Below are 26,660 nucleotides of genomic sequence, written 5' to 3' on the forward strand. Positions count from 1 at the left end.
TACTATTGTGATAGGGTAGTAACCCTTAAATCATGCCAGAAATATCATACTTCGTGAAATAAATGACGTGGTAATCGTCCATCCTTGTACATGGAGTTCAAAAATCAAAATAAATGAATGTATGGTAATATTATTTACCGACAAAGAAAAAATCAACCCCTGTGTATAACTCTAGAATACCATCATAAACCTTGCAATAATACAGCTAGTTTATATTGATATCTGCTCTCAGATATGATTTATCTTGAAAATCAATTGTATAGCGTACATTCATTGGAATTTGTGAATGCATTGGAAAAATGTTCTACATAATGGGATTCCATCATTGTTAGTCATCCCACGCATACTGTCACTCATCTTTTGTTGACCTTTGCGTTTTGTTTTAAAATACTACAACTTGATCTGTGAATATTTCAGATTCTTCAATTACGACTCGTGGGGAAATAAAAAGAATTGTTAATATGAATTCGCGATTGTACGAGGTTTTTATAAGGTTGTATTTATTGATGAGCGAAAATGATTAACTACATCTTGTCAACCTGTTCTTTGCTGATACAGAAAATATTTTTAGTGTGCAAAAATAGTTTATTACGTATATAAATTGTGTTATGTAGAAATTATTGTCACGACACAGGGAATCCGTGTGTGGGGGCTAGTGCACTTTATTACCTAAATATCCTGTTTTTGTGTATAAAAAAGTTTTTCTTTTTTTCTTATAAACAAAATAAAAATTGCTATAATTATTAAATTAAACTTCTGTGTCAAGTTTGTGTTTCTACTAAACCGACTTCTTTTATATTTCAGGTTATTTATTTATACATAAATAAATAAGAAATACAAAAAAATCTGTTCGTGTATGTTATGTTTGCATATAAGTGCTTATATAATATTTTCTTTCCTTGTACCATTGTATCAGTGTGCCGAGCGTAGGCAAGATTTTATAAATAAATAAATGAAAATGATTTTTAAAGAAACAAATCAATTCCTACTATAGTCTAAATTACCATTAACAACGACATAAATCTTAAGACTAATTACTAAATAATTTTTGTGAATACATGATATGCAGGTAGCAAGTAATAATAATAATTATATTAGCATAACAGCAAAGTTCCTCTTTATGCACAGACTCTGCCACCTATGGTTCTAGAAACTATTTCTTACTATTAAAATCTTTTCGTGTAATTTAATTTATTTAATTAATTTAATTGTTTCAGTGCAAGTCGTACATGCGCGGCGGAGGGTGCTTCCGAGTCAGAGGCGTCGCACTCTGTCGACCTTCCTAGAACCAGAGACGGCGAGATTGACTATGATGGTAACATTTTTTATCTATGTAGACAATTATCTCTTCGTCTTATGAATGTCATGTTAGGCTCCACACAACTTTCTCCATTCTTCCCTTTGTTCAGTAAGCCTGGATCACCCCATGCCCCCATATTTGGGAAGTAGCAGGACTTCGTAATATTTTTTCTTTAAAAGAAAACTAAAAATTCTTATTGCTTAATCGCTATTGTGAAATATGATTATTTATAAAAATAAACGTAGAAATGACTCACGCGCATAACCAGAATGCACGTGACAGGAATTGCTTTCAATATTTTCTAATGAATTGAGTCAGCGATAACATTGTTTAACCTCGTGTTTCAAAACTTTAAATATATTAAATGTAAATCTGATCGAAATTTTACCAAGTTTTAAGGAAGAGATTAAATGGTGTAGTGACTTACTCCTGAAATTAGAAACTGTATATAATAAATATATATATATATATTTATATAATAATTTCGATGTGTCATCAAGATTGTTATAGTGTTTCAAATTTTAGTATAGGTCTGAGAAGCCCCTTATTCATAGATACTAAAGTCTAATAGCACTCTTTTACATAGAGGACTCTTAAAATACCTAGACTGTTTGAAAGGAGTTTGAAAGAATATTTCTCTATTTTCAGCTCTTTACGAAGATGACTCGGATAGCGATCTGGGCTCCATGGAGAATCATGGCTCAGTGGTCACGCATCTCCTCTCACAAGTCAAAATTGGCATGGATCTCACAAAGGTATACAAAATATAATGATTTCCAAGTGTGTCCAAAACAATTCGATTTAGGGCACTTAGAGAAAGAAGCGTACCTATTCATGAAAGGCCGGCAAGGCACTCGCGAGCCCTCTATCACTCAACATCAACTCCTGTCCGTTTACCCCCTATAAAAATTATAAACGTTTAAACTTTAATGCCTATTTGAAATATTCGGGTCGCTATTAGTGAAATATTTAAATTAATTTAGTCTCGATAATACATTTAAAAGGCGGTCAAAGAAAAACTTTCTTTAATCTAACAAATTGATGTTTTCAAATTATATTCGCTAAACCACACAACTGAAATCACACTACAAATACAACAAACGTTATTGTTCTTGCGAATCCTCAGATGTTTTATTGTCTATGGTATATTTAATGTTGATTTAAACAAATTATATATTAATTGATAATGGCTTAGATTCTTCTCCTTCTTCCTTTACAAATCTTAACAGTAGCATTACCTGTCCACATCTTATCGCTAACTTTCGTACTAACTGATCTGAAATTATCGTGATATTGTACCTTTTACTGTCTAAATATGTTTTAATACTTTTGTTTTATTCTATTTGACTAAATAATTTCGTTAAAGTTCATGAGTAGACCGTGTTTATATTGATAAAAGCTTATCAAAGCTCGGCACACTGATACATTGGTAAAAGAACCGAAAAATACAATTTTTAATGTGACATAAACATGACATACACGATCATACAGATATTGAACAAAAAAAATTACAAAAATCGATTATAAAGTGTCAGCAAAACTGGAGCAACTATTGATATATATGGTTCATTTATCAGAATCTATCCGGGCCGTTGACCAAAGTGAGCCTTGACCAAAACGCGTTTATGAGTAAAGAGGGACAAATGGAATGATGGGATGTCTGCAACGAAATTTAAATTTAAAAAAAATGTAGTAGTTTTTACAGTTGCTTAGTTGAGATCGCAATTATTGTACTGTATTTCTGTATGCAACGAAGTGTCATCAAATAAATATTTTTAACTCTTTCAGGTTGTTCTACCCACATTTATTCTGGAGAGGCGATCACTACTTGAAATGTACGCGGACTCGTTCGCACATCCAGACCAATTCGTTAAGTAAGTACATTATTTACAAAACTTCTCAATGTACGTGCATTTGTTAGCCGTGCCTCGTTTATTGGGTCCCCTCAAAGGTATTTTTAGGAAACCTATTATGGGATTTCTTGGCTTCATAAATTTATGCTAGATGTATAAAAAGTATTATTTTCTCTGTTGTAATGTTTTCGTTTCGTTTTTGTATTAACCTCATTAGTTTATAAGGGACTAGGAACCCGCCCCGGCTTCGCACGGGTGCAAAGCTGATTTTTGAGGTCCTATAATAAACGCGTCCATTTGCTGCTAAATTCATTTGAATTGATGCTATAGGGAGAACCTCTTACATCTATATATAAAAAACACTATTTCATTGTATACCTAGTTTCATTCATTCGTGAAAGAAGATAAAATTCTTCTCTGGCAAAACTTTTTTTAAATAACGTTTTGACGTTTGGTTTAATGAACGTGGGCGTGATAATTCGAGTGAATTCAAATTGTTTATAATAATTTTAGGATAGTGGATATGCCGACACCAAGGGAACGCATGGTACAAGTGGTACGGTGGTACCTAAGCTCGTACCATGCGGGGCGAAAATCACAAGTCGCCAAGAAACCATACAATCCCATACTTGGGGAGGTGTTCAGGTGTCATTGGGATCTGGATGGAGTTGAGCCACCTAATAATGGAGACAAGGTAAACACATTTTAACCCAGAACCCCAGCCTAACCCCAGCAAATAACGTCTATGGCGAGAGAATGTGAAAGTTTTTTTTTTAATAATTTGACTCCTAAAAACAATATTAAGAAATTATTTTCAAATGTTTGTCGCAGATTCAGATCAGATCAGTTTTGGCCTAGTCACTAGTGGCTTCAGCGTGCGACCTAATGAAAGTCAAAACCAAAAACGTGACATCTAAATGTCACATTGACATTGAGCTGTCAGGTTTCAAAGATGACGCGCCAAATTGTTGCAAAATGACAAAATCTTTCCGATACTTTACACCACACGAATGGCAACTTTTAGAATTAATGAATCACTGGGTGCGTTACATAGGGGATGGGGGGGGTTAATCTCTAAAAATTACGTGACGTAATACTTGATGCACTCTGATGTAGAAATTGGAGGTTAATCATACAATTTCTTTCAGGTAGAAGTTGGCGACGGTCCTGTTCCCTGGTGTTCGCCGGAACAATTATCCTTCGTAGCTGAACAAGTCTCCCATCATCCCCCTATCTCAGCCTTTTACGCTGAACACGTGAACAAACGCATCCAATTCGAGGCCTGGGTTTGGACGAAGAGCAAGTTTCTGGGTCTCTCTATCGGTGTTCATAATATCGGCAAGGGATTGGTTACACTGCTGGATTTGGGAGAGGAGTATACCCTAACGTTCCCCAATGGTTATGGCAGGTTAGTACCAACGATAGCGAACCAATCAGATTTTTTTTTATTACATTAATTTACAACATCAAACAACGCCATCTGTTGTTTAATAAATAAATGTCAGAAATGAAAAAATCTATTAAAAAGATTTCTATAATACTTTGAATGTACGCGTATGAGTTCCAAATGATAGTCTGAACAGGGTTTGTTGGAACGAAATTTTTAAAACAAAATATTTTTAGAAATCGTATAATATGAAACGTGTATATATGAAGAGCATATAGATCAATATATTAATTATATTAAGAAAAGTATCGCCGTTAAGACTACTCTAAAAAAAAAAAAAATAAATAAAAATAAAATACGTTTATTTTGGAACATAAGATCTTCTAGGTATCACTTATTCCACGTCAATCAATTCCTTGTAGGCATCCCTACTCATCGGCAAAGACAGAGGGTGTAGGCCGAGAGAAAAAGCCGGCGTAAAAAACTCTCGGTACTCTTTTAAAAAAGCAAATCATCAAACAAAATTTAAAACAAATATATCAAATTAATTAGAGGCAGCCTGCCCAGCACTAGTCCCAGGCCCTTTTATCAACTAGATAATCAATAACTTTATAGTAAGCCTTTTTACACAGCTTTTCTTTAATACATTTCTTAAATTTATTAAAAGGCAGAGATAAAAGAGCCTCTGGGATTTTATTAAAGAAGAGTATCCCTTTCCCCAAAAAAGAATTACTAACTTTACATAGTCTAGTACGGGGAAATTGCAGCCTGCGTTTGTTCCGAGTATTGACATTGTGCGTATGTTCTAATCTAGTATATTTATCACTATTTTTGTATACAAACATAATATTTTCATAAATATATTGCGAGGGAAAGGTAAGTATATTAATTTCCTTGAATTTATCTCTGAGAGATTCCCTACATTTTAAATTATAGATTGCACGAATAGCCCTCTTCTGCAGAATGAAAACAGATTCGACATCAGCAGCGTGACCCCATAACAATAAGCCATAAGTCATTAAGCTGTGAAAGTAACTAAAATAAACAAGTTTAGCTGTATCGACATCAGTCAGTGAGCGAATTTTTTTAACCGCGTAAGCTGCAGAGCTAAGTCTCTTCGCCAATCCGTTGATATGAGGGGACCACTGAAGTTTTGAATCCAAGGTGATCCCAAGAAATACAGTTGTATCATCCAGATTCAATTCCTCATTATTTATAATTGGTCTAGTACCCATAACCCTCGCATTTCTTGCACAAAATTTAATGCATTTCGTTTTTTTAGCATTAAGCAGAAGGTTATTCATACTAAACCAATGGACAATCGAAGAGAGAGCGTTGTTCACATCGTCAAAATTGGTCATTTGTCTTTTGATTTTAAAAATCAAGGACGTATCATCTGCAAACAAAACTATCTGATGTTTTTTCTCTACCATGAAAGGTAGATCATTTATATAAACAAGAAAGAGGAAAGGGCCAAGAATTGAGCCCTGTGGTACCCCCATATCCACTGCCGACCCAGAGGACCTCTTACCATTCACTTCGACCTTCTGAGTTCTACCATGTAAGTACGAAGTCAGAAGATTCAGTGCGGTATTCTTGATGCCATAGTGGCGGAGTTTCCCGATTAAGGTCTCGTGTTGGACACAATCAAATGCTTTGGATAAGTCGCAGAAAACACCTAAGGCGTCATGCGACTCCTCCCAAGCCTTAACTATATATCTATATAACTCAACGCCGGCATCGGCTGTCGAGCGACCCTTGGTAAAACCGAACTGATTATTGTGTAATAATTTGTTTGCGTTAAAATGACTTACAAGTTGATTTAATATAGTTTTTTCAAAGATTTTACTACAGGTAGGTAGTACGGAAATAGGTCTAAAGTTACTGGGGTCGGACATATTACCTGCTTTAAATAAAGGAATTACTTTACTATGTTTCATAAGATCGGGAAACTCCCCACTTTCGATACAATTGTTGAAAATTATAGCTAGATGGGGGGCAATTATATCAATTATGCTACTAATTATTTTTACAGAAATACCCCAAAGATCGGTAGTGTTCTTAATATCAATAGTTCTAAATATTCTAACTATATCGTCGGCACCAATGGGTCGGAATGTAAAACTGACCTTGCACTCGTTTACATTATCTTTGAGCAGCGATTCAGCGAGAGCGGGAGACGATTTAAGAGACTTGGTAGTCGAAATTGGAATGTCAGAAAAGTACTTATCAAAAACAGTCGCTATCTCTTCGTTAGATTTGATTATAGTGTTATCGACACATAGTTCGATGTCACGATTGCGATCTTTGACTCTTCCAGTTTCACTATCAATTATCTTCCAAGTCATTTTAGTTTTATTTGTACTATTTTCAATCTTGTTTTTTATATATAAGGACTTGGCCGCGTAACAAACTTTTTTAAATAATTTAGAATAATTTCTAACATAGAGAGTAAATTCTTCATTATGATTGTATGACTTTTCAGCGTAAAGGTCAAACAACCGTTGTCTACTTTTATAAATTCCCGCTGTCGCCCAATCACTGAACGATTTACACTGCGAATCAGAGACTTTCTTTGGGGTAAAGATGGTTTTGAACTCCTTATTTATACAATCACTTAGATTGTTGTATTGTGTATCAACGGTAGTACCTACCGGTAATAGAGGTAGGTGTTTACCTATATTATGTCTAAATCTCACCATTCGCTTTTTATTTACTGGAACAAACACACTGCTCTTTTTTACTTGTTTCACCACTTTACATTTTAGCGCCACTAACTGTCCACAGTGATCTGAGCTAAGATTTGTTGTAATTGAGGTTTGCATTGCCTCTGCATCTGTAAATACATTATCTATACATGTAGCAGTGGAACTTGTAATTCTAGTGGGCTCGAGAAACAAGTTTACAAGATTGTAAGATTTTAATAAAATATTGAATTTTTTACTAATGGAGGTATTTTCTAATAAATTTATATTGAAGTCACCACATACAATAATATACTTATTGTTCTTAAAACTAACTTTACACAATATTTCCTCCAACTTTTCTTCAAAAAAATCGTAGGATGCACTTGGTGGTCTGTAAACACTTAAAATAATGCAATTCTCAAGTTCTACACAGGCTACCTCCAAAGAGTGTTCAACAGATAGACGCACGATGTCATTACGCTCTTTATACTTCAAATTTTTATTAACAATAATCAAAGAGCCCCCATGAATCGCCGACAATCTGCAAAACGAACTTGCAACTTGGTGCTGATCAAAGTTAAAGATGATTTGGCATTTTTTAAGCCAATGTTCGGTAATGCATAGGACATCAATTTTACCTGATTTTAAAAATAACTCTAATTCTAACTCTTTGCCCAACATACCTTGCATGTTTTGATGCATCAAGTTTAAACAATTGTTGTTAGTAGTGTTACATGTTTGTGTTGAGCCGAGTTGTAAAAAATTATTGCTAGAGGTCGCCTCTATTGTCACACTATCTAATTTAAATTATTATTAATACATGAAGTGTTACTACAAGTATCACTACATCCTTTTAAGAAACTAAACTGCTCAATAGAAGCAGTTGTCTGAAAAGCTAAGTGTTTAGCTTTAGTTGTAAATAAAAAGTAAGATAGCATATTAGCTATCTGTTGTAAATAATAATTAGGTAGGTGGAACCTATCCTTTGTCAATAAATAGTTATATTTAAATATACAATTTAAGTCAATTAAATTAGGTAGTGTACCTAAGTCACAATTTAATTGTATATTATTAGTTGTTAAACTATTGTGCAATAGCATGTTCAACTTATGTCTAATTTTATTTTCCCTAGGTGCATCTTTGATGTAAGGAAATGTAAACAAGATAATATTCTTTACATTAAGTGATTTTAATTTATCAATATATGACAACAGTTCATTTTGTCCTACATTTCCCCTTCTCCCAAAAAGCAATATTATGGTTGTGTTACTTGTATAGTTTCCACACAGCACTTTGTTATAACACCCTCTATAATACCCTATACCTTAGGGAGGGTTAAGGAGTCGTTATAATGGATATACTGGAGTGGTTGTCTGGAAGAGATTGCTCGAAAGCGATAAGGCCGCCGTCAATTAAATTAAGCATGCAACGAAGTATTAATAAATAAATATATTTTTTTATTTAGCCTATTGTCGGTCTTATAACCTCTTTAAATCTTGGGCAATATTGAGTTTGTTTTTAATAACAATAAATTTAAAATAAATGAATCTTAAGTTTGAACTCGGCTGCACAATTAGACTTTCTGTGTGCAATCGAATGGTGAACAAAAACAGCGTGTGTCAATCACAGAAGAGTGATCACCTACTTGCCTATTAGATTGACCAATGATCACGAAATAATTACAGAAATCTGAGGCGCAGGCCTAAAATTATTTTTATTTAATTTTCTGTTATTAGTCTTGAAGTTATATGAATGACAGGTCCTTACTAATGACTGATCTTTCTCTATTATATTTTTTTCAGGTCAATATTAACAATCCCCTGGATAGAACTAGGTGGTTCCGTAGTAATAGAATGCGTGCAAACTGGTCATAAGGCGAACGTGGAGTTTCTTACAAAACCCTTCTATGGAGGCAAGAAACATAGAGTCACGTGTGAAGTGTTCGCTGGTACTGAGAAGAAACCGTTTTATACTGCACAAGGTGAATGGAATTCAAGGATGGATGGACGGTGGACGGATTCTGGGGTGAGATTTTAATTTTATTTTGTCATTAATATCGTCTACTGTCTCTGATAAATGGCAGTAATACTTGAATGTCCCCAAATGGAGAAATAAATATATGTTAATATCCAAACATAGCCAATTTTTCGACACTTTCAATTCATTTTTTGACGAAAATTTGTATAGAAATTGATTTTAATTATCATAGCGGGCCGGGCCTCAGTGTTGCAGCTCTCCATTCCAACCCAGTCCAACACGAGACACTGACACAGCAATTCGTGCTAGGATATAGCCTTAAATGAAATCCGCCACCCATGGACACTCAATGTGATAGGGCTCGCAAGTGCGTAGCCGGCCTTTTAAGAATTGGTACGCTCTTGAAAAACTCTAAATTTATTTCGAAAATATTTCTGCCGGTTCTTCGGCTGGTCCAACATTATGGTGGTGCGCTTACTGCCTTAAAAATCGTCGTAATATCTTAGACAGACGGTTAAAATGACTATTAATAAAGAGCGATTGTACCTACAGCGTAACGAAGTAGTGTTCGACGTATCGACGATGAAGACGTGTCGCAAGCGAGTCGCGCCGATCAGTCGCCAGTTGCCGCACGAGTCGCGTCGCGTTTGGAGGTACGTCACGGCTGCCTTGAGGGCCGCAGATACGGACGCCGCGACTGCAGCTAAAAGACTGTTGGAGCAGACGCAGAGGGATGCCGCTAAGAAGCGCTCTGATAGTGACGAGGCCTGGGTCACGCAGGTAAGTCGCAGTTGGTGCGACCAGTCGCAATTTTTATTGAATTGTTATTAGTATGTACGTGGTTTATTTTTAACTGACTTCAAAAAGCAGGTTATATGTTTTAACTGTATGTGAATGTGTTGAAATTTAATTGTTGACTTTACTTCATGTATGTATGATCTTATAGTTACGTTTAAAAAGGAATATCTTATAAACAGTTCTATCGAAATCGGTCTATCAGTTTTTGAGATACGACTTATTATTTCCTTTAGTGACAGGGTTTTTTTATAACTTTTGTACTATTTCAGTTGTTCAGCCCAAAACCGGACGAAGGCTGGGAATATAATATGCCGTTAAAAAAACGTATTGAAAGGAAATCATCTCCACAACACAGTCCCACGCAGCGAGACAACGCCGATACAAGATAATATGGACTCTAAAACTATAGAATAAGGTAGATATTCCTACTGTCGAATTGAATAGAATAGTCACGCTAATAACTTCATTGATAGGTCAATGACCCCTAATATTTTTAAATTATTTTAGAAGGGTTAAATGCGAAACGAAATATTATAAATGGCGAGATTAAATTTAAATTATTAAAAGCCATAATTTGTTTGGAGATTATATATATTATTTGTTATAGATTTTTCTATAGATTTTTTTTATATAATAAGTGATTTGGTATTTTGTATAGGTACGGTTTTGATATGGAAATGACAGTTGGAAAAAGAGACGTAGTTTAGAAGATTATGTCGAAACGAATGGTTGATTTTTTATAGAAAAAATATGAGCTAAAATATATTTATTTAGCTGTTTTCTTTGCACTTTTCTGTTTATTTATAGGCCCAATTTCAATATTATATCCGTTGTAATTAAAACGAATCGTATTGTAAAATAGAATGTTGCCGTTTAAGTATCGAACATTTTGTATGTGAGTCCGGTTTCAATATGAAAATAACAGTTGTAAAACGAGTCGTAAACCAATTGTGGAAAAAAAATATTTAGTTTAAAAAATGTAGCCGTTAATTCAAAAAATTTTAGTGCATGGTCACTCTTTTGATTACGTCATATTATTAAAAGTTGTCCTATTAAATATAGATAAGTCAATCTATCAAGTATAGAGAATGTTAATTTAACTTGGCATATTTACCCTATCAATGAAGTTTGCGATAGTTAATTTTTGACGCACGTTAGTCGCTTAGGTAAGTTAGAAAACGCGGTTTCTCTTATGACATTAATGATGTCATTAATGTCAAATGATTTGGAGGATTATTTCAGAAATATATATCATATACTTTACGAGAAATGTCGAATGTAAAATTTATCTCTTGATAATAGGGAAAATGTGAGAATCGACAGTTTAAATATCAAAGTATTTTTTAATCGAATTTAATTTAATCTTGTGTTAAAGTGTGTATGTACACAAAAATGTAATGTTCTCTTTCGCGTTATCGTTAATCCATTGTGATCTATGTATTTAAAACGTTAATAATTATGTTAATTACAATATGGAATTTGACAATTATAAAAATTTATTGCATGAAATTCGATTAGTAAAACGCACACTTTGATCCAGCAATGACTCCTTCATCCTGAGGCGAAAGCCTCAATTTCTTTCTCGTCCTTTTCTTACGACGCAAATTAAAAATGTTTACCTTCTCGATATGATGATGTATGTACAGCAAGTGTGATTTTCGTTGTAAATCAATCCATATTAATAAAATTCTATTAATCTTAAAATGGCCTATCTGTAAATAGATCCGCTATGCAATCGTAAACATCGAATCATAATTACACTAAATTCGTTTATTTAAAGTTTAATTCGTTGAGAGAATCAATCAATATTTACATGATTGAGGACAAAGTACTGAAGCGTGCCTGGAATTGAAATTCTCGTCCAATTTGAACTTGCTTGAAGGCAAACATGAGAAAACCGATGCCGGATTCCTCATGCGTCTCAAACTTAAGTATCGATGTGTAGTTCAGACAAGGCTGATCACCTAATCATAAAATAAAAGTCGGTAAAGCAATCTGAATCCAAAACCCATTTATGGGTTGTAACGCCACTGGCTTTTTAGGAGAATTTTGTTTTTTAACAAACATTTTAACTATCATGTGACACGATACGAACTTCACGTCGGTGATTTCTCTTTGAATGTTTCAAGGGTCTGTGGCTAGAGGCTCAAGTTGTTTTTACTGTCAACTGTCACCTTGATACCGAATAATAGAGATTAGAACGAATGTCAGTACTATATAGTACTTCAGTCCTTGTCAAGATTTTTTATTCCATATTCAAATTCGTAACTCAAACCACAAAGCGTCTAAAACGCTGTCAAATATATCAAACGAACCACAGATAAAAAAATGTTGGACAGCTCTTTTGTAGCTGAAGTTAAGTTTGACGTTCTAGAATATAGATTTGGAGTTAGTGTTTAGTTGTTATGATAACTTTCTCTTTACATTGACTTGTAAATTGGTCGTAGTCACCACGGAAGATTTTGAGCGAGGGATTTGTTTCTACCGGTTTTTTGTGCCTTCTTTCTTGCGTTTTGGGGACAATGAGTCTATCACTGATCAGTCCATCTGGTTGGTTAACGGCTGTTAATGGTTGTTCAAGAACAATATCAGTATCGCTAAGTTCTCATCGCTTCAGCTTAGATATAATCACCCATGTAAATATTGATAACACACGGCTTCTGACTTAAATAAATAACTTTTAGTTTACGATGTGTATTCTGGAAAGTTCCAATTTCATCAAATACAATATATATGAAATGACTTTTATATTTTAGAATTTTAATATTGCTTTATAGCAAGATTGATAAAAATGTCTTCTCATATTAAATACGATGTAATAAGATTTTACATTAATGTATCAAACTTGCCATAAAGCCTGTATTAATATTGTAAACCAATTAATTAATTTTATAAAAAGCAAATTGTGTTGTATTGTATTATTATTTTACGATTTTATTTTTTGCGCTTTACGCATCACATTTTCACTATAAATTTATAAACTTAAAATATTTTCTTAACACAGAAATCTATGGAAAATATGCACGTACAGTTTTTACTATTCCGTCTTTCTCGTTCTAATTTCACACGAAAACGATACGATTTTTTACTAGAGTCCAGACATTTGGAACCTTAATAGCTCTGGTACCAAACCAAATTGAATTAAATCGGACGCACTATCGTATCGCAGTCGTCTGGATATTTTGATTCGCAAAGTGACGTACCCTCTAGTGAAAAAGACTGAAAAATACGAACTCTAGTGCTGCGGACACATTCGGAACATTCACATGGACCTGTATAGCTATAGCTACCATGTTGTACATTTAAATAAAATACAATTAAATTATTTATACTTGTTTTATTTTTTGGTTTTGAAAAAACTATGCAATTGCGAAATATAATTTAAACAATGATTTCCACACAAATTAACATTTCGATTTAGGTCTTTTGATCAAACTGAATGCTCTATCCATAGTCGACATCTTTTCGCAAGCAGTGCCCTGTATTAGCTTGGATGTCGGGGCAGAGAGAATCCTAAAGTTAACCTCATTGTTGTCCATAGAGTCGTAGAGGAAACGAGATTGTCTATTGCTAAGTATCCAAAGAGTACCTTCTTGGTCTATCTGTAAAATTGTATAACAATTTATTTATTATAGAAGGATGGTCTGAAATGTTAAAATTTAACGAAGAGTTTTGTAGATATACAGTAATTATGTATAAGATAAAAACATTAAAACTAACTACTAACTATTACTATGCAAGTTAAGAAAATTGTAAATACTTAATATTTTATTGTTATAGTAACTAATAAGCAATACATAATTCTAATCAAATCAAGCTAAACCTGTATACATTATTATTATAAATAAAATGTGGACAAAATACTTTTAAATCGTTTGGAAACTCCAACACGGTACAGTCGCTAAGAATAAGCGGCACATTATCTTCGTTAAGAGTTTTCTCTATGTTCCAACAACTTATACCATTTCTGTTCAACTGTAATAACATTCATTCACCATAACATTTTTCTTAAACAATTTTCATAGTTTTTTTTAATTGTCATCGAATTCATTTCAACCAACATGTACTAGTGTCTCAAGATTAATGGAAAATTATTGATTTAGATCAAAAATTGATAGATTTTGATTGAAAAAATCCAAATGAAAAAAAAAACCTACATGGAACACATATTTATCAAAAACTATTTTTTGTTACTTTACGTTTATATATTATTAATCGAGCTTTGCAATTAGAAGCAGTGTTGGCCTAGTGGCTTCAGCGTGCGACTCATACCTGAGGTCGTAGGTTCGATCCCGGGCTGTGCACCAATGGAGTTTCTTTCTATGTGCGCATTTAACATTTGCTTGAACGGTGAAGGAAAACATCGTGAGGAAACCGACATGTCTTAGACCCAAAAAATCGACGGCGTGTGTCAGGCACTGGAAGCTGATCACCTACTTGCCTATTAGATTTAAAAATGATCATCAAACAGATTCAGAAATCTGAGGCCAGGACCTAAAGAGGTTATAGCGCCAAATTTTTTGCAATAAGAAGAGTCCTAACTATTGTTTACAGCCCTACAAATAAGAGTTACAGTACAAAGAAGTGAATCTAGATGATGGGAAATTGCCTACGGAGGTAGCCATCGCATATTTGTTTCTCACCTGAGCGTAAAATATTACATTATTCAGAGGGTCAAAATCAGTAGCTGTTGCCTGCGATAGGAGACCTCTCTCTCCTACAACCTACATCAAGAAATTGCTAAATTAAAATCACAATTTAATAAAAATAGTTTTACTATTTATGAAATCTTAGCCATCCCATAAACTCTAAAAAATTGTACGCTAATCTTTGACGTTAGTAGTATATTGAACAGTGAGTATATCTGACCTTAAAGCACTTGCTTATTTTGTGTTGGGATGGAGACAAGGCTACACCGGTACCGTGGGTTGTTAGTGGGTACATAATAGCTAGTCCCTAGTCCCACATAACCAAAAGACAGTCATGCCGCGTGTATGTATAGCAATTTCCCAAAAAAATGCACTTGCTATGTATCGGGTATCGTAATTCAACTCCATTAAACCTGCTGCTACTACGTACGGTAATCATAAAGTAATGTATAATTTAGCAAAAACAGAATGTACTAAAATGCTACACTCTACAATCATTACGGTTCAGGTTCGATCCCCAGCTGTGCACTGATGGAATTTCTACGTGCGCATTTAACACTTACTCTGTTACATCCCTAAAATGTCAGGTCTAAGACTGACCGTCATTTGAATATTAATACATCAACAGTAAATAGGATCGTAAGTCTACAACAGTCTATTATTAATAAATAAAGTTTCCTTTTTTTCGGTGAATGACAACATCGCGAGGAAACCTTGCTTTAGACCAGTATTTCCCAAGCATCACCTTGGTTTTTCTAATATCCTTATGCCCCCTTAAGATAATGCATAATTTTTAGTATTAAAAAATTTAATTTTTCACTTAAGAAACTTATTGGTTTTAGGAAGGAATCACTAGGAAATTGTTAGTGAAACAAAAAATAAATTGCCCTATTGTGGGGCGTGGGCTCCACGTTGGGAAACTGCTTTAGACCCAAATGTCGACAAAAAAAACGAATAATCACAACATTTACAAGTCTGAAGCTCAGAATTAAAAAGGTACACTGGACACTGGTTTCTCATTAATTTCAGATTACATATATTAAAACATTTATTCTGATAAATACTTACTTCTGCTCCACTGAAAATGTATTCTTTTGGAACGTATTTGTCTTTCAACAACCTTGTCGATATTCTAAATTGTTTGGTACTCGATGTCGGGTGGAAATATAAGTCCCGATGCCTAGAAGAATAATTAGACAGTTTGAGCAATGCTTAAATATTGTTTATACTGGTACTTGAACCAGTCGTAATCTGATTTTGTTCTAAGCCCCTTGAAGATTTAACTTTTTGATTTGCACTTTCCTCTACAGTTATTAACAGGCTTACAAATGTCAAGTCTTTGAATTATGTGCAGTATATAGAACTTCATCATCGTATTGCACAACTAAGTGTTTTTGAGGCAGTTTTGCCGTGCCCCACAACTATGTTGTACCAGGTTGCCACTAAAGTATTTTCCAACCAATTCGATTTAGGGTCCTTGAAGAAAAGAACGTACCAATTCTCAAAAGGGCGACAACGCTTATTTCTTCGTTATTTGTATTGTAATATTATTGAAGCCCGTAAAAAAAACCCCTAGTCATGTTTGTCAAATTTGTGCTTTTCTCGTATTTTTGTAATTAATAAAAATTATGATTGATTATATATTTTTCGGATTATTTATAAAATTCCATTCCTTCAGTCGCATTTTGTGCTAGGAGCATTATATGTATGCTCATAATTTGAATCCACACATTACAATGTCTATGAAATATGGTTGAAACCTTTTTCTTTACTCGTTCAGCCCAGCTCTGAATAGCGTTTGTGATTTTGTTTTCGCGAAGAATTAGGTTAAGTGGTTCCATATATATATATATATATATATATATATTGTTAATAATATATAAATATATACCATTTTGTTTATGTGTAATGATTACCCACCCAGATTTCTTGGAAGGCGATAATACAGCTGAAGACACACCATCATTCCAAAAGAACTCGATTCCTCCCACTCGATACACGTTTGAGAGAGGGTCAAAGTGAAAAAAAGGACATTCCACTCGCCACGCGTCGTCTTTACTTAAACTGAAGACCAATAGAGCATTTGAACCCATATCGGGGATATAAGCGAATGCGTCACAGTTTTTGCCAACTAATTCTACCACCTGAAATTTTATTTAAAATAATAGACAAATCGAAAAAAGTTCCACAACTGAATTCTGTTTACAAATTTCTTACTATTCTTGACTTAAATATAATAACAGTAAAGTACGGATATAAAATACACAACTTATGTTAATATTGTTTTTTTTTTGTAAAACGTTAATTTATGAACCCACCACACTCGTCAATACCGACGAATCTCTAAGCTCCTCGTCTTTGAACTCGTAGCGATGCAGCAGTTGATCAGTGTTCAAATCAAAAATTAAAATTGCTGGAGGAGCAATCTGCTTTACTCCACCTAAAATTAATAACAAACAGAAATAATACCACCCGGTTGCCGTCTTTAACACATTGAATGATTAAACAATGGATACAAAGTAATAGCCGGATACCAAAACTTTTTATGGCGAATTTTGATTGAGTAAATATGAATGTTTGAAAATATGTATGAATGTATTATTATTTTTATTAAAAAAATCAATTTTCGGAACCGCGTGCTAGAGATGGCATTGGTTTATAAAAATTAACGGGACGCTCGCACGGATCCGAGTAGGCGGCACAGGTACTATGACCCAGCTCCACTCGGATCCGGGAAAAGAGGACTTAATGTTTTTAAAAAAATCTAGCTACACAATGTACGTGAAAGCATACTCGACATATCAGCAACTCCATTGTCAACAACCCACAGTCTATCACATTTATCCACTTGAACTCGGAAGGCAGACACAACAGTTTTGTTGGAAGCCACACAACATGCCTTGTTTGATACGAAGGCATCCTCCCAGCTAGGGTAAGGATTTAGGGCCTGTGTTTGGTTGCCGTTTATGTTTATATAATTTAACGATGCCGGTACTCCTAAAATGTTTGTATATTTACAGTAGGTCAGTGACAAATTAAGTGTACATCTTAGCGGCCGTTCAAGTATTACGTAAACACTATAGGGGGTGGGGGCCCCCCCTTTTATTATCTTATTTGGTCAACAGTAATTATTTACTTTTTTACACATATTGTCTATGATTCCAAATCCATTTTTGTGTCATTCTTTTCACTGTCACAGGTTTCTTACTTACGAGGGCGGCCTCAATCTGAATCCTATTGCACATATTGCTAAACAAATAAAGAATTTTGATTAAAACGAAATGCGTTTTCGAGAATTCTTAGAAAATATTAATATGTTTATGTATTTTTGAGAGCTTTGCTTACTTTTGCTGACAAAATCTACTTACGTAATTCCTGAACGAACCCTTAATGATAAAGATTTATTAAAATATAATATGAAAAGCACAAGAGAAGGACAGACGATATAAAGAGAATGGGAGGCACAACTTGGATAAGTAAGAGTTAACATTAGAAAAGAATAAAAGCAGCGTCCAGTCCTGCGACCAGGACACGCTATTGCCAAAAACCGGCACATCTGATTTATTATATTAAATTAAGTTAAGTAACTATAATATTATATATTATACTGGGTGTCAGCAATAAAGGCTTAATAATAATGTACCACGGAATAATTGAAATCTAATTACCCGCAATACAAGCGCTCCCTAGTATGGAGGCGAAAGACTAAAGATAAATTTTGTCATACCGAAATCACTGTCATGAATAAAGTTTTTATTTATGATTTTATATACATAACAAGAACCATACTTTACAGAAATAAATTTGCGTATAAGTTACGGTCATCACCGTCACTGCTTTAAAGTCTAAAGCCTCACCTTTTTTCCATCTTGGAATAGTTATAAAAAGTTTGTTTTTCCATCGTGCTATGCCCGCTGGCATATTATTTTCAGGTACATAAGCGCCCGTAGATATCGCTGCTTCGCGGGCGGATTCGTCCCATGAAAAATCTATAACTTTCCATTGAAATGATGGAGGCAACAGACAATTAACAAGTTGAAAGCTTGTACACAAAGCAAACAAAACTATTACGACTCTCATGTCTGAATCTTTATCAAAAGATTTTGTTGTATTATTCAAAAATGTACTATAATTTTCTTATATGTTTATTTCATGTTTTGCTTAATTTTGCTATTTTAGATTGTAACAGTCAGTATGACGTAATTTTACCACAACAGAATATATAAAAGAATTTTTCTTTTACATACTTACTACATACTGTGCGATTGTATATAGCTGTATCATTTATGTATATGTACATTACTTTATTTAAATATTCATATAGGATAGGCAAAGACCATCGGATGGAGATCCGATGTCTCTGCCTATGCCGAGTATGGCAGGACCGTAGCAAGTTTAGACTTGCTAGGGTCCTGGATTTGGTCCCGGTATTTCCGACAAGGCCTACTCAACCCGAGTTCACCGTCCACGGATGCCTAGTATATCCTGCTTCTCATTCATGCGCTCTATACGGCCGAACCACCTAAGCATTCCATTGCGTATTATCACTACGTCCTCTTTTAACCCACGTAACTCACTATTATTATCCTATCATGCAATGTTACACCATACATACTTCTTACCGCTCTCGTTGCCACGGCATTTATTTTACTTTAATTATTATTTGCTATCCTGTACATTCATCTCAGGATTAGCACTCCTCTAATTTTTATATTACATAGGGAATGCGGCCGTTTAAGGTTGTTGTATAAAGGAGTGCAACGTCTTATTTATGTCATCCTTTCATCCAGTGCAAAGATACACATTTGGTTAACCAGTTTATTCCACTTCTTTCCATCTATACATATATCAGATACAGTTTTATTTGCACCTCATCAAAAACCATAGATTTTGTTTTTGCTATGTTCACTTTTATTTAATCACTTAATGCGTTTTTTATAACAGCTACCAGATCCTGCAATACCTTCACCAAAGACGCCAGTATCACTTGGTCGTTAACGAATAGGAAACAATTTACTATGTAGTAACCGTCTCATTTTTAATCCCCGTTCAACGACTTTAATGTCTTTCAGACATAATTATGTTAAACAGCCACGGAGATGAGAGGAAAGCAACCCATGCAGGCCGTTGATTGTGACGAATGTCATGGAGTTCCCATATAAATGGATTCCAACCCTTATATCAAATGGCTGATCACCACGTGCATAGACAATGCCGATCATAATTCATTAATCGCCACGCGATCGTAAGTCTTTTCTCACCCATTCGTAAAACGCGAATGTAGTTAATACATAACACATGTAACAACTAAATTGCAATAGCCTCTTTATATTATTACTAGTACCTGGATGGCCGAGCTTTGCTCGGTATTTTTATTTTTTTAGAAATTGTGTTTTTGGAAATTATATATAAGTACGAATTACATACTAATAAAATGATGAAATATGAACAATATAGATTAATTATGCTGGAATAGCTTTAGTGTTGTTGTGTCGTTAAAGCAATTTAAAAAAATAGTATTATTATTCGCCGATAGATGTCAGTAACATCAACCTTCTTTGCTAATGTACTTTTTATGTAGGGTTAAATCAAAGTGCAAATGTCGTATTTTCTAGTAACTAAAACGAATACAGCGCCAACTTAGCGCCATAAACATAGACTAAGGCGTAAATGATTGCTGCATAAGTCAGTTGTCAGCCAACGAAGTGATTGTATATTCTTGCTGTCATTTGTCACTTTTCGTTTCTTTAAATTCGACTTCTTGGTATTCATTGATGTTCAATGAAATCATTTAATTGAGAGTTGAGACTTCTTCATCGATTGGTCCTAACAAACAACCTTGAATTGCTTAACTGTGCAGTCATTTTTAATTACGTGTTAAATAGATATGATCCTATAAAAATGTCGAAGGATTCTAATGCTGAACCTGATGAATCAAAACCTGATGAACAAACACCTGAAAAACGTGTTGGTTGTGCCCATTATAAACGTCGAGCAAAATTCGTGGTGAGTATCTTAGTAGTATAGCGTTGCTTTATTATACTGCTAAGATGTACCACTTACTGTGTTGAAAATAAAGTGTCTATATTTATCCTAAAAACATAGAAGTTTCGAGTCATGGCCTTTATGATACGCAGTCTGCAGTCGGCACTACGCAGATTTACAAAACAAAGCAAAGTCATTGAACTTGAACCTTTGAAGAATGAAATGATATCCATTAATAACATCAACCTTCTTTGCTAATGTTCTTTTTATGTAGGGTTAAATCATCAGTGCTTTTTAACATTGAAATGTTAAAAGCCCATATTGAAATGCACTTGTTAGGTTTAATTTAACCCATGCAAAATAATTATAGAATAAGAGCATAACATGTTTACTCCTCATAGAAATAATGAAGATTTTTTAGTTTTCACTAAAGATGTGCACATACTATGAACCTATAATATTCTATGCCTTATGTCTTTCTGTCAAGCATTTGGGTTTAATAATTTTAATCATATGATCATATGACCTTTGAATATTAATACACTAGAGATGTATATTATGCCATCTGTTCCAGACACCCTGTTGCAATAAGTTGTACATGTGCCGGTACTGCCACGATGAGAATGAGGAGCACTACTTCAACCGTAAGTCAGTGACTGAGCTGATCTGCATTGAGTGTGACACTCGGCAGAAAGTCCAGGCTGAATGTGAAAATTGTGGAGTACGCTTTGGAAAGGTTTATAAATTTGAATATTTTAAAGATTTTTATTGCTTAATTTTAGTGTCAATAAATGTAATGTTTTTAAAGATAACTTGAGTAGGCTTCGTAATACATACATGTATAAGTTGCAGCAATACAGTGTTATGTGTTTTCTCTCTATTGTATTATTTCATTTGGATCTGTCCCACCTCATACATTCTGTGAATTTCAGTATACATGCCTCATTTGCAACTTGTTTGATGATGAAGACAAGAAGCAGTACCACTGTGATGGCTGTGGAATTTGCCGTGTTGGTGGCAGGGACCGATTCTTTCATTGTGAGAGATGCAATATGTGTTTACCAGTGCAGTTGCAAGAAGTTGGTCATAGAGTAAGTACTCCCGCTTATTTGTTCTATTTTTTTTCTCAAATAAAAAACTCAATCTCTAGACCAACATAATAAAGGATTATAGTGCTAAATATTGTTTATAAGCTCAATGTCTGTAGACAATATATAGATTTGAAATTTTTAGAATGTTTCTTATTTCAGTGTGTAGAAAATGTGTCTCGTGCAAACTGTCCAGTGTGCCTCGAAGATATTCACACATCTCGGATACCTTGCCACATACCAGATTGTGGACATCTGCTACACCGACCATGCTTTGAGGAAATGTTGAAGTCTGGTCATTATGCTTGTCCTACGTGCCAGACCAGCATGATTGACATGACGACAGTAAGTATTTCATCTTTTTCCATTGAAATTAAGTACATACAATAACTTATCTAGGCTTAGAGGATAATGAATTTGTCTAGATGTCATCTTGGGTGGGTGGTTGATTCTATTGTAGCCATAAATATTTCTTTCAGGTATACCTGCATATATAAGCCATACAAAAGAAATGGTCAATATAACAAATTAAATATGGGTATAATAAAAAAAAATATGGGTCTTTTCTGTTTAAATCATAAAAAGGTTTATATTATTTAAAAATATATATATATTTTTGTTTCATTTTTAATTATGCTTTCAGTTATGGAAATATCTGGATTCTGAAGTGGCAGCCACACCTATGCCCCCAGAATATGCAGATTACAAAACAACTATACTCTGCAAGGATTGTCATAAGGTAACAGCATACTTGTTTTAAGCCATTTCAATCAGTTTCGATTGAGTTTAAAAAACTTAACTGGCACTAAAATTCTAGTTACTTCAAGTGACTATTCTGTATAGAATCAAGTATTTTCCATAGTATTTTCGTTCAATTCTGTGGCCTACCTTTGCTTTTATTATTTACTTTATTTATTATAGATTGTTAGGGGAATCGTTGATTGTCCTGAGATGTTAGCTAGGCTCAGCTTGCGAACTAACTTATTATGGTTCAGACACTGCCCACTTTTCAAAATGTCTCCAATTAATACCAACTATAGAAAAATACATTCATGATTCGAAGTGTACAGACCTATATCCAATATTCTACTCAGTTTAAGATCAATCTTTTCTGCTCACTCACATCCAGCTATTTCATTCAATAGTTATAAATTTAAATATTCTGCTTTTTCATACTTAATTTCAATCTTTTAATTGTTTCGTAGTTTTATAAATCCATCATTGTTAATTTTATTCTTCCTATTTATTAGGTATTTTTGGTTTATATAAAGGTGGAGATTTGTAATTAGTAGTGTCTTTATTTTATTGTAATAATAATTTAGATTCTGTTAAAATACTGTAAATCTTCCTAAAATGCAATAAATAAATAAAATAAAAAATAAATAAATAAAGCATTATACGCATTGAAAAGTATTTATGTGACTGAAGTTAATGCAATATTATTTCTTATTACAGTTATCAATTGTAAAGTTCCATGTGGTCGGGCTCAAGTGTCAACATTGTGGTGCATATAATACTTGCCAGACTAATGGTTTTCACAAGTAAGTTGATTCTTTAAATCAATCCTGAAATAGTTTATACATAATAAATTACAACCTTGGATAATAGCATGAAGAAATATTTAAAATATATCTATACTTAATAAATAAAATTTATTCTAATTCTAGTATTTTCTATCAGAAAGTTCTAGAATTTTATTAAAAGTTTGCTTACATAACTAGTCACCAGATATTTTTTATTACCTATTTATTTATCCAACACAAGGTGAAATGTAAATTTTATTACTCAAAATGATTTTGATTAATCAGAGATGGGGAAACATCTGAGCAAGTAGACTCTGCCACTTCATCTACAAGCCGCAGTACTTCATCATCGACACCGACAAGTCGACGTGGCTCCTCGTCCTTCGAGCGCGACTCTGATGATAATGAACTGCCCCGAGCTAATCCTATGGATGAACCACCACAGGCCTGACCCAGGATTCCACCTCGCACCGATCTCATCGGTGCAAGGCTGAGAGAGAGTAGCAACAGGGAACTGATTGGAATTCGAGAACAATATTGCAATTATGAATGGGTGGACGCTTATGAGGAAATTGCTATAGCTGGCCCGAGTGGATATACATGGCAAGCAAGCAAAGATGAACAAAGTGGAACCACAGCTAGTTATAGTAGAGCTAGCCCAATTATTTATAGCGAACCTGCAAGTGGTCCCAGAGAACATGAAACTAGTCCTGAATCTATTGAAACAAGTGGACAAACTGAAGCTAGCCCTGAAAATACTGAAGCTACAGCAGGCTTCAGTGGAACCTCATCTGAACGCAACGGAGCGGTGAGTAAAAAAAACAAATCTGGAAAAAAGGGAACCACAAGTACAGACAGTGAAACTCAGCAAGATCCAAGCAATAAGAAGGATAACAATGGAACTTCCAAATAAACAGTTCTCGTCTCTTTCGGTCAAGTGGAGAAGAAAAGAGAAAACAAACCATTGCATACTTAGATAATAATTGCTGTTATTTTGTATGTCACGTAAGATAAATTATTTAGGCTATAAATTATTTTACTTAAAAATTTAAAAATAGTACACTCCTAATCTTGATATTATTTAGTTTTTTAATCTGTTGTATTTACAGCGAAATTTTGAATTTGGAATTTTTCATTTGACTTTCGACTAAGTATTTATAACATAAGTGTAGTTACACATCATCGAATAAAAAATCTTTAAACGTTGTGAACCTTTCTTCCTTATTTTAGTTAGCATCTTCTCTATTAGCTACCATCATAGAGTATTTTGTATGTGTGAACTAGACCCTAATATACTCTGCGTGCATAGCAACCCAAATTTAGAACCTCCTTTGCCAATCATCACTTGGAACTTGCGTAGTTCCTTCTCCATACCGTCTTTCGACAGATCGGCGTCTGGTGGTATGCCGAGATACGCTTTTTAACTCCGTTCTTCCATTACCTTAAGTAAACCACTCCAACAGTCTTTCCAATTTAGATTAACCAATGTTGGGTTCTCCTTTAAAGTCTGTTTTTCCTGACTGTCAAGTTTGTCGGGCCTAGAATCTTCCGCAGTACTTTTCTTTCGGCTACTAACTTCTCTTCTTTGAAAGTCAGTGCCCAAGTGGTACCGATGTTTTGATGGTATTAGTATGGGTCTTATAACCTTTTTTAAATACGGAATTTAGTCTTTCGGTGAGCTTAAACGTCAGGATTTTGTGAAGAGTTGCACAACAATGGAAGCTCATTTTGATTCCGGATCTCTTTCCATATGTTTGTATCCGTCTCAGTACTATGCGCAGGATTCCACGTAGGAAACACTTGTAGCTGGAGGGTAGATTTTCCGTGGAGTGGGTTTTCAAAGAGAAACTTAATCACAGCTTTTTTAACTTGTCTATAAACGTTAGCTTTCGTGTACTTGATTAATTTTGTATGTGTGTAACACTTGGAGTTGGAACTTTATCAGTTCCTCATACAAGATGCCACGCATTGCTCATTATGTTATAAATTTAAGAAGTACATTAATGTAAAGAATATTAATATATATAGCTACGGTTTTGGACCATCACAATGAAAACACTGTACGGTGCAAATTTGTCCATAGTTGACGTAGCTTTTCTACAGGTTTTATGCTAGGTAATTATGAAAGTACTAAGCTGTGATCGTTGCGTAAGATATTATCGACGCTAAATTTATCTATATGAATATTAAAATATGTATTTTTACACAAAAACAATTTCTTAACAATCAACAACAAAAACATGTTAGGAATAAAATATATAAAAAAGTATAATCTATCGTAAACGCGAGTTTCGTATAATGAATCGCATAAACTAGATTTAAATGTTAAATGAATTTCATAGATTTCATTATGTCCGTTTTTTTTAAATTTGTTTGGTCAAACGGACTATATACTGTTGACTGTCGATTTATCTTTAACTAATTATAAAATTATGATAAACGCTTTTTCTAAAAGTATATTAATTTTTAAATGTGTAATTTGTAAACAAGATTTTCTTAGTGTCTATCTTATTGGAACTAAATTTTTGCATATAGCATTATATTTACTGCTAATTAACAATTTATTTATACAAATGTACTTTTAACTATACATAAAAAGTGCTCATTGTACTATATACTAATGTACATAATCTTAATTTTTACGTAAGTGGAATATCTTTAAATTTAGCTTTATGTAAACTAAATGAGTACCTTAGTTAAATGTCATAATACTGGTTTTTACTGAAGTACTAATTTGTAATGAAAATATGGAGTTTTAACAAATTTCATAATTTTTTACTGTAATTATGAAGTACAATCTAAGAGACAATAGCTGGAAATATATAGATTAATTAAAACCACAGATGCCTGAAAACTGGAACAAATTGTTTTTTTTTTGGCAATAGTTACGAATTGTTTTTAGGCTAATTCATCAATTTTTTTGTTATTTGTGTTACAGTTATTACAGTGATGCCCAACGTTTTAGATATTACATGATTTACCTGTTTTACTTATGTTAAGAGTATTTTATACATATAAACTATACTAATACTGAAACGAAATGTTTTCTTTAGATTCAGGATTTGCTTTTCTTCACATTAGAGAGATAAACAAATGTCATACTACGTTAGTTAATAATTCCTTACCTATATTATAAGGTTGTTGTACGTTTTTATTAATAAATGTCTATGAATTAATTTTTGTTTTCATTGCGACTCAAGTCGTCCAAGATGTCATTTGTATTCACCGTAGCATCATACCATACTTTTATTTTTTCAAAAAATTAATAATCCAGTTGTTTCATGGATGATAGCGCCATTTTTCTGTATATTTTGAGCTGATAACATACTTTTAAAGCAAGTTCATTATCCTTCCTTATCCACATCATATCGCCGATTTTTATAAATGCATATCGGTTTCGTTAAAATGTTTTC

At 33.7% G+C, this 26,660-nt stretch overlaps 3 protein-coding genes across 5 annotated transcripts in view; 2 read left to right on the top strand and 1 right to left on the bottom strand.

Annotated features, from left to right (window-relative positions):
* The window catches only part of LOC110996290 (oxysterol-binding protein-related protein 9), a 47,966-nt gene extending 34,637 nt beyond the window's left edge, over positions 1-13,329 (top strand). Inside the window, exons 9-16 of the mRNA XM_022263886.2 lie at positions 1,218-1,315; positions 1,949-2,055; positions 3,089-3,174; positions 3,667-3,847; positions 4,302-4,561; positions 9,030-9,252; positions 9,757-9,984; positions 10,272-13,329. Of these exons, the coding sequence (XP_022119578.2) occupies positions 1,218-1,315; positions 1,949-2,055; positions 3,089-3,174; positions 3,667-3,847; positions 4,302-4,561; positions 9,030-9,252; positions 9,757-9,984; positions 10,272-10,391 (1,303 nt within the window). The 3' untranslated portion in view covers positions 10,392-13,329. The remainder of the gene's footprint in view (positions 1-1,217; positions 1,316-1,948; positions 2,056-3,088; positions 3,175-3,666; positions 3,848-4,301; positions 4,562-9,029; positions 9,253-9,756; positions 9,985-10,271) is intronic.
* A 5-nt stretch (positions 13,330-13,334) lies between these two features.
* On the bottom strand, positions 13,335-18,899 carry LOC110996291 (L-dopachrome tautomerase yellow-f2). 2 transcript variants are annotated; one of them, XM_022263887.2, is made up of 8 exons: positions 18,509-18,899; positions 17,445-17,648; positions 16,970-17,091; positions 16,572-16,795; positions 15,720-15,831; positions 14,646-14,726; positions 13,867-13,977; positions 13,335-13,604 (listed from the first exon to the last, which is right to left on the bottom strand). In XM_022263887.2, the coding sequence occupies exons 1-8, from the start codon at positions 18,729-18,731 to the stop codon at positions 13,407-13,409; spliced, it is 1,275 nt and encodes a 424-aa protein (XP_022119579.2). In that variant the 5' UTR covers positions 18,732-18,899; the 3' UTR covers positions 13,335-13,406. The 2 variants fall into 2 exon arrangements, with proteins under 2 accessions (XP_022119579.2, XP_022119580.1); XM_022263888.2 differs by lacking the exon at positions 13,867-13,977 and having other exon boundaries at positions 13,340-13,604; positions 18,509-18,892.
* A 1,492-nt stretch (positions 18,900-20,391) lies between these two features.
* Positions 20,392-26,423, top strand: LOC110996295 (RING finger and CHY zinc finger domain-containing protein 1). Of its 2 annotated transcripts, none has more exons than XM_022263894.2 (7): positions 20,392-20,657; positions 21,205-21,372; positions 21,569-21,727; positions 21,887-22,069; positions 22,368-22,463; positions 23,180-23,265; positions 23,533-26,423. In XM_022263894.2, the coding sequence occupies exons 1-7, from the start codon at positions 20,553-20,555 to the stop codon at positions 23,696-23,698; spliced, it is 963 nt and encodes a 320-aa protein (XP_022119586.1). In that variant the 5' UTR covers positions 20,392-20,552; the 3' UTR covers positions 23,699-26,423. The 2 variants fall into 2 exon arrangements, with proteins under 2 accessions (XP_022119586.1, XP_022119587.1); XM_022263895.2 differs by having other exon boundaries at positions 20,393-20,657; positions 21,211-21,372.
* The last annotated feature ends 237 nt before the right edge of the window (positions 26,424-26,660 follow it).

The sequence above is a fragment of the Pieris rapae genome, chromosome 1 (assembly GCF_905147795.1).
Source record: "Pieris rapae chromosome 1, ilPieRapa1.1, whole genome shotgun sequence".
NCBI classification, from domain to species: Eukaryota; Metazoa; Arthropoda; class Insecta; order Lepidoptera; family Pieridae; genus Pieris; species Pieris rapae.